Raw genomic sequence first — 11,064 nt, 5'->3', positions numbered from 1 at the left:
TCTGCTTGGGTAATAATGTGACGGCATCCCTGACTAGCCCTCTATAGATTCTTCACAGGCTCCAGGCCTAGGGTGTGGCTACCTTGGGGATGGGGAAGAGTTCTGTCTTCCCAAGGATATCTACACATAGGTGGCCTGTCCAGAGTGGAGAAGCTGCACAGCATCGAAAGTCAGCCCGAAGGATGCCTGGCTTGGAGTATCAGAGACCAAGGGTAAGAAACGTGTACATAGAAGGGTGAGATCCACAGGACAGCACAAGGCCCTGTGTCAACCCCAGCATAAACAAATACATTGAGTATTAACACTCAGGAGGCAAGTGCAGGAGAAGCAAGAGTTCAAGGCCACCCTGTTTCAAAACATCCAGAAAGCTCTGCAATCCCTGCAGGTATTCCTGCTGTAAATACAGACAAGCTGTCCCTTCTAGACAAGCTAACAACAGTGGGAATAGGCTGTGCTACAGAGCTCTCTCTCAGTAAAAAGTGACTGCATTCTCAAAACAGGCCCTCCTTACACCAGGCTGAGGTCTGTTGTTGGGAACAGACTCTGCTCTAAGGTCACCAGCAAGATTGCTGCAGTGGTGCTGGTGTCCTGCCCAAGGGTTTCCACACAGTACTGAGCACATGAACACCAGGGCTCCAGTGAAGCCCTGTGGATGCTCCTGGTCCAAAGACAGGTGTCACCAAAGCAAGGCCAGAGAAAGAAAGAAACCTTCCACACCTATAACCCAAGATGGTTAAGTAACCGTCTGCTGTGCTAGATGGAAGAGAGAACAATGTAACTCTCTGCTTATCAGCCCAGAGAAGGAGGGAGATCTCAATGGCCAGCAACCAGACCTGTGACTCCAGGGTCAGACGCCTAACTAGGATCATGGACATATGCAGTGTGAGGGGCTGAGAGGGGGCTGAGCAGAGGGAATAAGAAGCTGCACACATGTCAACCACAAAAGGTTTATCACTGGCATGACTCCATCTGTACATACAGATCACATATATAATATGTAAAATACATCCAAACCCCACCAGGACAGTGGAGAAAGCCCCTGCACAGCTGTGGCTCTCTGGGCTCTGCAGGCTGGCACAGCCCTGGCTGCACCCTAATCCTCCAGCAGTAGCTCCAGCTCCTCAAGGGGCAGGCGCACACGGAGCTCCTTCTCAGTCATCACATCCAGGATCTCCTGCAGCTCATCTGGGAAATACTCCATGGCATCCATGTACAGCACCTAGGGACAGAGAAAAGACCAACACTGGCCATAAGCATCGAAGAGTCAAGGTCAAGTTAGGGTCCCAGCGAGTCCCATCGTTCTCTATCCTGCTGAGACGAGCTCAGGCAGCCCTGCAATGTCCAGGGAAAACCATGAATGGCAGTAAACAGAGTGCACCCCTCACTCTGATTTCATCAGCAGGGTCAGCAGGCACTGTGTGACCTTTTGATTTCCCAACACCTCTTGGTCTGGGTAGGTCACAGGCATCTGCATTGTAGGGGAATTCTGGGAAAGCAGCTCACCCACGGGGTACCATCTACTGCTACAGGGACTGTCCCAAGAAACTCTGGTGCTGTGGGGACAGTGTTACGAGGAAAAGGCTTTGGAAGAGGGTTATTGCCCACAAAGCCACACACCCTAACACTGCTAGGCAGAGGCTGGCAGGACAGTCCTTGGGAAGCTGAAGATAGCAAGCACTGCCTTTCAAGCTTACCTTTGCCCAGGGGCAGCTCTGGAGGGCCTTGTAGAACACACCTTTGCTTCTCTCTTTGTTTCCTAAGGAAACCTGTGTTAGGAAGAGATTAACGTGAGCAATGGAGGTAGGGAAGCTACACTGGCACAATCTCCACCTGCCCTGAGACACCGGAGCCAGCCTGCATGTGTGCTGACACCGCCCGCAAGCAAGGGGACGGTTCCCAGTGCCAAGTAACAGGGCTCAGCTGTGTTAGGTCACTCAGTGCCGTTAACTCGAGTGTCCCCTTTATAACACTGCCATATCTGGGTGAGTGTGGGGCTAAGATGCTCGAGGGGAGGCTGAGGACCTGGCACATGCCAAGTCATCTGCTACTTTAAGAACATTATCGTCAGAGAACCAAGTGAGCCTGGGTACTAGTTACATCATTTCTCTTGAGAGGCATTACATAAGCATGATGGCACATCCACTAGGGGAGGCTGAGGCAGGAGGATAACAAATCCTCCTCTCTCAAGACAATGAATAAATAATAAATCAAAAGGCAAATGTGCCCATTACTTATTAAAAGTAAAGCTTCCCATCAGAGTCTAGAGGCCACTGTGCCTTAGAGGCAGCCTGGCTGTGCACAGCGGCTGCCTAGGCTGCACGACGGCCGTGCTGCGCCTATAATACGCTTCCGGTTTGCTTAAGAGGGAAGGAGAGGAGTGGGGAGAGAAGAGGAAAAGATGCGCAGAGGACAGGTGAGAGGAAGAAAGTGGACAGAGGGAAGGAGAATACTCAGTACTCGGTGTGTAGTGAGTTTTCTCCTAGCCCTGAAAATGAAGGCCTTTCTAAAAATGGCCTAAGATCTGTGAGTAGCCAACAGATGAACAGCAATTACACGGAGGTAAAGAAAGTCCAACAGTGACAACCCAGAAATCCCACAGCCTCCTTTTACGTAGTGAGGCTTCCTGCACTGTGCACGTCTGGTCCCCTAACAGCTGACTGGCATATCTTAGATGTCCTTCAGTACTGTGTAAGTACACGGCCAGAGTCTTGGGAGGAAGCTGCCAGTCTCAGCACCGCCACCAGCCTGTCTTAGTGCGGATGTGCACACACAGTTGTCAGCTAGGAGTCCCCTCACACTGAGCCTGCCATCTGCCCGAAGTTCAGCCTAAGTAGGAAACTTACCTGCTGTTTGTCTGATTCCTTTCCTTTCTATATCCAACCAACAGTGAGGCCTAACGCCTAACATTTCTGCATGCTAGCACGCAGCGTGTCTGCACGCCATCTAGAGGACTCGGGCAAGCCACCGTCCATGATAGCCTGCCAGCAGCTCTCTCCTGTGCTGACACTTCTGCCCACACCTCGCTCCCACTTGAGCTTTAATCTTTCTTTCTTTTCAACTGTAGTTAATTAACAAAAGTGCTAGGAGCCCACCCAGATGCCTCAGGAACTGCCAGGCAAAGTCAGTGCTCTAATTAATCCTTGGTTTTAACACTACCTCATCAAAGACACAAACTCCTTAAGGGCCCAGACCTTTCTTTTCAAGTCAACAGCAGTTTTTTGTATACAGCCCACACATATCCAGCTCCCTGCAGTCTCGGTCATAGTACTGTCATCTGACCTTTCCCTGTGACAATCCAAACACCTGGGACATGAGGCTGCCAAATATGCAAGCATCCCCACTCCGCTCTCAGCTCTTTCCTTTGCTTAGAAAGGTTGCGACACGGAGGGAAGAGACTGACTAAAGCCAGAGAGAGTTTCCTGTTAGCTGCACCAGGCTGCCAGGCAGTCAAATCAGGACACACCATAAATACCATCTCCCCATGTAGCCCTCTGTTCCGCATGGAATTCGGCCATAAACTTAGGCTTCCGGCTCTAAAGAATTACTCTAAGTGTTGGGGACACAGTTCAGCTGGTAAAATGCTTGTCATACAAGCACAAAGGCCACCCAGAACACAAGAAAAAAAAAAAAAAAAAAAAAAAAAAAAAAAAACCCACAAAGCACGTGTGGTAGCACAGAGCTGTTACCCCAGCACTGGGAGGCAGAGACTGGCAGACCCTGGGGACCTTGGGCTGGTCTAGCCTACTGGTAAGTTCTACACCATGTGAAAGACCCTATTTCAATTCAAACAAACAGTGAAATGCACCCAAGGAATGGTGCCCAAGGTTGGCATTTTGGCCTCCACATGTACACACACGCACGCACCCCTAGACAACAGAATGAGTGTGAAGGCAACAGCACAGAACTATGTGCTGGTCGCTTTGCTCCAACACTACACTTAAGAACGTGCCTGCTTTCGCCCCATGTACCAAGAGCTGAACTGAGTAGCACATCCTCTGGGTCCCTCAGGCCTTCAATACAGACAGGGATGATGCAGAGAGGGAAGGCACCACATGGCTTCTAAGAACTAGGCCAGACTGTCTTCCTCTGTCTCTCTCTCGTGGTGCTGGAGGCTGAACCCAGGCTTGGCATGCTAAAAATGATCTACATGTCCCACTCAAAACTTCACAGTCCTGACCAACCTTATCTTTCAATAGTAAAGTTAAATCAAGACCAGGAAGTTCTCGTGAACAGAATGGCAAGAACGTTGGCCTCTCTGAAAGATCTTGAACCATTTTCCAAGCCACTAGCCTAACAAAGTCAAGTCAGAGAAAGCAACGGCCCAGTAATTATTCTTGAATCTCATTCTTCCAAATATCCTGAAAGAAGAGACACTACTTAATCTAGTTCACATGAAAATTAACCAATGCCAAGAGAGGGGTGGAAAGAAGGCTCTCCTTCCCAGGCAGTGGCTACAGACAACTGCAGGTTTGTCTACTTATAAATTTCGACCCAGGGCTTTAATAAAACAGAAGCAGGGTCCAAAAGTATTTTTTTTTCTTACCAAAAAATTCAAATACATCCTCCACAGCAGGGGGCACTGGCTGCCCGTGTCGCTCCGAATTGCATTTTCAAACAAGGCTCTGATCCGATGCGTAAGGCCCGTCTCGGGGATTGTAGCATGGACCTCCCTGCCACCCACCCTGCAAGGAAAGAACTCAGGTCATTCTAAGACAACGTCTGTCCCCAACATCACATCGAGACGACATACTTAAAGCAACGGCAAAGGGCAGCAGCACCTGGATCCATTTTTCAGGGACGTGCTGTCCCCCAGGTGTGAGCATGCTGGCAGTCGGTACAGGTGTGGCATAAGCGAAGGCACTGGCCAAGAATGTGTTTCTTCGCTATGCTGAACCTGCCCAGGAATCACACACAACCCATTAATCAGAATGCAAAGTCCTCCTTAGGAGGGAAAAGGCCTTTCAATTTAAAATGGACAAGACTCAGATCAAGTGAATAAAATATCACTGAAAAAAACAAAAACCAAGCACAATAAAGTATCATTTAAAGCCATCCTAACTTAATAGGATTTCACTGATGTGAAGCAAAGCAAATATTCCAGAAGGAACAAGTGATTCCTAAGCTGACATGTTCCTAAGATGATGTCAGCCTTCAGATGTAACACGCTACATCAAAAGATGGCAGGGAAAGCACGAGGCCGTTCTCAGTGAGCGCTGTCAGAGGCTGCATGCAGCTGAGCTGTGTCTTCAGGCCACGCACCTGCTGCCCTGGACCTGCGAGGCAACCCCATGAAGTCAGTTCTTCTGTGATTACCATTTGAAAGGAGGGGAAACTGTCTGAGAGATGAAGTGCTTGCCCCAAATCACCCAGGTGACAAGTGGCAGAGGGGCTACCGGCATCAGAGCCCCTACAGTCTACACCTGTCAGCACAGTGCTCTCATTACAGATCCTCAGACATACAAAAACCAGTCGGGTAGAAGCCTGGCGCAGGAGAACAGTCACCACTGGTTCTAAAATGAAGCCACTTCCTAAGGTCTTACTCACTTTTCAATCTGTTACTGGACACAGCCAGAACAGTCACACCAGGTGTGGCAGGGCCTGAGACCTGGCAAGGGGCTGTAAACACGGCAACCATCCCATAAAGGTCTGTGAAGCCCATGCAGGAGACTGCCAGTAATTACCTCTGAACAGATTCCACCAGCCTTTTCCTCAGCTTCTCAGCTTCGATTGCAAACAGCCAAGGCTCCAAATGTTTGGCAGACCTAGTGACTGTGTCGAAGAACCTTCTGGTCTTGTTAGCACTGTGGGACTTATTCTGAATCTGTACATAAGCCCTCCAAAGAACCTGGTTGCCCGGATATAGCTTTAAAGCATCTGAGAGGGTCTCTCGGAGTGGGGCCAGAGGGTAGACACAAACATTCATGTGGAATCGCAGCAGACTTGTATGCATCAGGGTGACAGCCTCGAGAACGCTCGTCAAACTCTGGGAGCTGGTGCTGTCTTCTGGCCCAGGGCCTTCTAGGAGAGCAGAGCCCTTCAGCTTGGAAAACACCTGTCCATATATCTGCACAGCAGCATCAATTCCTACAGTCAAATACTGGAAGAGCATGAAGCATCTGACCAAGCTACCCAGGCAGTCCAAAGACTCCGCAGGAGCTGGGCTGGAGGCACAACTCTGTCCCAAACAGTCCTGCAGAGCATGCTCGTAAGCCTTCCGAGCTCTCAGAACCTGCGTGGACAAGACCTGCCCAGTGTAGGGCCCGTAGGGACTGCTCTCCGTCAGCCGCGTTAATATGTGGACAGCTCGGCCTGTGGTGGCTCCTCTAGAGGCGGGCGACAGTTCCATCTCCAGCTCGGCATAGAGCAGACTGAGTTCACAGAGTTCCCGGTCTTTCAGCTCACTGCTGCCTGCCATGCCAAGCGCAGTATCGAACACTTTTCTGGCATCCTCTGTGTTACCGAGCAACCACTCCAGGTGTGCATACTGCTTCCAGAGGCAGAAGTTGTTGCGGTTTTCCGGCTCCTTAAGGAGATTCTTGGCTAGTTTTTTGCAGTTCTTTCCCTGAGACTTTAATCGCTTTTTTTTAGTGTGTAGACACCAAATGACCTATAGTAAAAAGAAAAGAACAACTCTGGTCCCCCAAACACTCTCTGTCTGTCAGGCCGAGGAGCACTGACAAGGTAGCGGTGCCCACACGCCCTTTATCAAATCTGGCTAACACCAGATCCCTGAGCTGGCAATGAAACCAGTGTTTACCGTGGCCATAGGGCCCAGCATGAACATAACCAGGTTTTTACTCAAATTCCCAACACACAGGCCTGACCCCTCCAAGCGCTCGCCTCCCAAGAGATGGGCTGCACTTTCCTTCTGTCCAAAGGCAAGAGCTCGCTGAGGGCGGGATATGATGAAACATACTGCAACCCCATGTCCCTTTGCCACATTTCTGATAACTCAATCACTTGGTCAGGAACACTTTTCAAACTTGTCATACAGTATGGTGTGAGAAGACACGAAATGAGGGCATGGAAACTATACATATGATCTAAATGCATTGTATTTGTTTACAAAATTACCAAAGGACATATAAAAAAAGAAAGAAAGAAAGAAAAAAAAGAAAGAAAGAAAGAAAGAAAGAGAGAAAGAAAGAAAGAGAATTGAGACCATATTATCCAAAAGAAGTCAGTACTAATACTGGCCAGCAGAGGGCACAGCAGTGACTGGGAACCCACCCTGAGCCGATGGCTACAAAGCATAGGGAAAGTAGCTTCTTTCCCATCCTAAGAAGCCCTAGATGCTCTAACCCTGCTTAAGCTGATGCTGCCTCTTGACACTAAGTGCCTGGATAATCACAGACAACAGACAGCTCTGGCCACCAAACATGGGACTGTCTCCTGCCTGTCTGCTGTTCCTTCACATCTGAGGTGACTGCCAGAGTCAACTAAAGCAGGAAGCTTTGTGAGGATGACACACAGGTGCATTTGAGGGAGACACTGAGGTGCAGTACGGGAGGAGGCAGCTCCAGTTACCTTTGCAATCTCGTACCGTAACCAGGAGAGGCAGAGCTGGGACTTCCGCTTGCCTGAGAACAAAGGCAGCACCAGGTGGAAGACATTGCGGACAAACTCCTCACCCTCTCGGTTGTGACCTTTGGTCCAGCGAGGACAACCCAACTGCTCCATGTAGCCAACACAGCTAATGCCCGAAAAGGAAGGATTGAAGTAAGTCAAGGGCTTCTCATCATAAAGTTCATTCTCAAAGATGCTACTCTCATCCATGGCCAGGTAAAGGCAGGAGGCTGGGGTCAGGAAGCCGGAAGGCACGCCCAAGAACTGCAGAAAGGCCTCAACCAGCTGGAACTGAAGATCTGAGCTGGAAAGTCTGATCAAAGATTGCCCAATATCATCAAACAGCACCTGAAAGCGAGACAAGACAGCCAATGAGACACAGCCAATGAGACACAGCCAATGAGACACAGCCAATGGGACACAGCCAATGAGACACAGCCAATGAGACACAGCCAATGGGACACAGCCAATGAGACACAGCCAATGAGACACAGCCAATGAGACACAGCCAATGAGACACAGCCAATGGGACACAGCCAATGGGACACAGCCAATGGGACACAGCCAATGGGACACAGCCAATGGGACACAGCCAATGAGACACAGCCAATGAGACACAGCCAATGGGACACAGCCAATGGGACACAGCCAATGAGACACAGCCAATGAGACACAGCCAATGAGACACACCCAATGAGATACAGTCAACGAGACACAGCCAACAGGACACAGCCAATGAGACACAGCCAATGGGACACAGCCAATGGGACACAGCCAATGAGATACAGCCAATGAGATACAGCCAATGGGACACAGCCAATGAGACACAGCCAATGAGACACAGCCAATGGGACACAGCCAATGGGACACAGGCAATGAGACACAGCCAATGGGACACAGCCAATGAGATACAGCCAATGGGACACAGCCAATGGGACACAGCCAATGGGACACAGCCAATGAGATACAGTCAACGAGACACAGCCAATAAGACACAGAGATTCTCACAGGTTTCACAGCCCCTCTGAACAGACAGTACTAATTCAATGTCAGTCAAAGTAAAGTAAGTTTTAAATAGACAGTAGCTAGGTTTTCTTCCAACACTAAAACTCAGAAGGCATCCCAAGGCAAGGGAGAACAGCAAGCTGGAGCCTGGAGGGGCCACTGGCACTCTCACACACCCAGGATGAATTGGGAAGGAGAAAAAGACCACCAGGCTTCCAAAGCAACCTGCAGGACTCACAGAAAACCTGGGCCCATGCTCACTTTAGAAAGCAAACGACTGCACAGCTGGCAGAGAGCAGCTACAGAGACCTGTAGTTCTAGGGTGGGAGACGCACTATTCGTAGTTTCTAGAAAGTTGCTTCAGAAAATGAAAACAGCTCAAAAATAGATAAACAGGAGCATGGTTAAGAAGAAGACAACAGAAGCAATGGACTGTGTAAAGTGCAAATAAGAGCATGGTGCTGGCTGTAAATGCTCACAGGAGCATTAAATCTCTGTCAATGCGAGACTTCACCCCATCGCTTTAAAGTGCACAGCCAAGGACACGGTCCCATCTCACGGTGCTGTCACACTGACTGCTTTCTTTGCCTCTCATAGAGGAAACAAGCTGCAGCACAATCAAACTGGACTGCCCAGGAGTCAACAAACTGAGCCATTAATGAATCAGAAAGCTTTTCTTTTTCTCCCTTGGGTTTCGATTGGAGAAAATACAAAGTGACAGGAAGTTACTTAGACAGTCTGCTCCAGAAACCAGCTCAGCTGTGAACTCCATAAAACCCTCCAACAATGATCCTCCCTTTAGACATTCAGCAGCTTCATCCAGGGAAAGACTGGGACCTCCCAGGCTCTCTGCTGCCCACAGAGGCCTGCTGAAGTTTCATCTGAGGTTGCTTCTGGTCCACCCCTACTCTCTGCATCCTAACTCCAGTCTGGCCACTCCTTGCACCTCAAACACTGCCACTCCAGAGGCCTCCGTGCTCCAGTATCAGATATCCTTTCAGCACCCACCAGCTCTCACTATCTCAGCAGAGGCCATAGGATAGCATGTAGGCAAAAGTGCCAAGCAACAAGCAGGAGGCAACGGACCCCTTAGGGCACCTCACTTGCAGGGAAGCTCACAAGAGCCTCATCCACTGAGGAAATCTCTTGATCTGCATCACAAATCGAACAATGAGCTGGTATCTTGTAAAACAAGATCAGTGCCAGGCATCAAAATAGCACTTCTTAGCCAGTGTGGTGGCACACACCTGTAATCCCACCACTTAGGAGACTGAAGACAGAAGGATCATGACTTCAAGACCAGCTTGGACTACTCCGCCTCAATACAACAATAAACAAACAAACAAAATAACACATCTTCCTTTATTTTAAAATCTCCAGAGATGCTAGACACTAAACCGAGCAGCAAGTCTCAAATCGTTTAATGAGGTAAGTGAAGTATCAACACTAGCTCCTTCCCCACCCATCATGCCCAGGGACTGGAGATGGCTCAGGATACAAAAACATGAGACCTACTGTTCGGATTTCTCAGCACCGACTTAACAAGATGGTAGCCTTGCACATGCCTATAAACCCAAATCCAAGACGGGTAGACACATAAGGATCACTGGGGTTTGCTGGCTTCCACCTACTTTAGAAATTTGAGAGCTCTGGGTTCAGGGAGAAACCCTGCCTCAAAGGAATAGATGGAGAATAAGAGGGAAGGGGAGGATACTTGATGCTCTCTCTGGCTATCATGTACACACATGCACGCACACATACATGCACACACATGCACACACACATGCACACACATGTATACACACATGCACATACATATGCACACACACATGCACACACATGGATACACACATGCACACACATGGATACACACATGCACATACATGGATACACACATGCACACACACATGCACACATACATGGATACACACATGCGCGCGCACATACACACATACACACACACACACACACACACACACACACACACACGAAGGGGTGAGGGCAGGTTTTCTGCTGTATCGAGGATACATGCCTGTCTCTCGGGATCCTCACAGTCTTCCTCCGTTTGCTTCTTGGTCCTATCAGGGCGCCAGGGACGCCAGTGCCTCTGGTCTCGAGAACGTTCAACAGCCAGCCAGATCTGCCACCTGGGCAGGCTCTTGTCTTTTATCTCCTGGTCCTCCTCTTCTGGATCCTCATCATCCTCATCTAGATAATAATGAGACACCTAGTTCACTGGAGCAGAAAATAAACCCATCATCCCCACCATCACCTTCTGTGCCAGCTCCATGTGACACGTGACACAGAGACAAACCACCCAGGCTGCTTCCCTGGCTCAAGGACTTTCGTGAAGCAGGGAGAGTCCCAGAAGAAAAGAAGCAGATAAAGTATGGATGGTGAGTCTTTTATTTTTTTAAATGCTTTCACAAAAAACAAACAAACAAACAAAAAACAAAACCCTGGGAATAGATTGTCACTGCCCAAAAGAACTTC

The 11,064-nt window shown here is 49.2% G+C and overlaps 1 protein-coding gene across 1 annotated transcript in view; it reads right to left on the bottom strand.

Moving 5' to 3' along the window:
* Nucleotides 1-933: 933 nt before the first annotated feature.
* Nrde2 (NRDE-2, necessary for RNA interference, domain containing) overlaps nt 934-11,064 on the bottom strand; it is a 36,307-nt gene continuing 26,176 nt past the window's right edge. The window contains exons 9-14 of the mRNA XM_076921421.1: nt 10,604-10,779; nt 7,528-7,914; nt 5,682-6,607; nt 4,544-4,682; nt 1,695-1,766; nt 934-1,219 (exon numbers count right to left, since the gene is read on the bottom strand). Coding sequence (XP_076777536.1) covers nt 1,094-1,219; nt 1,695-1,766; nt 4,544-4,682; nt 5,682-6,607; nt 7,528-7,914; nt 10,604-10,779 — 1,826 coding nt within the window. The 3' untranslated portion in view covers nt 934-1,093. The remainder of the gene's footprint in view (nt 1,220-1,694; nt 1,767-4,543; nt 4,683-5,681; nt 6,608-7,527; nt 7,915-10,603; nt 10,780-11,064) is intronic.

Source organism: Arvicanthis niloticus, chromosome 23, assembly GCF_011762505.2.
Source record: "Arvicanthis niloticus isolate mArvNil1 chromosome 23, mArvNil1.pat.X, whole genome shotgun sequence".
In the NCBI taxonomy this organism is placed as follows: Eukaryota; Metazoa; Chordata; class Mammalia; order Rodentia; family Muridae; genus Arvicanthis; species Arvicanthis niloticus.
Note: the sequence above shows the minus strand (reverse complement) of the source record. Positions and strands in the feature narration are given on the sequence as shown.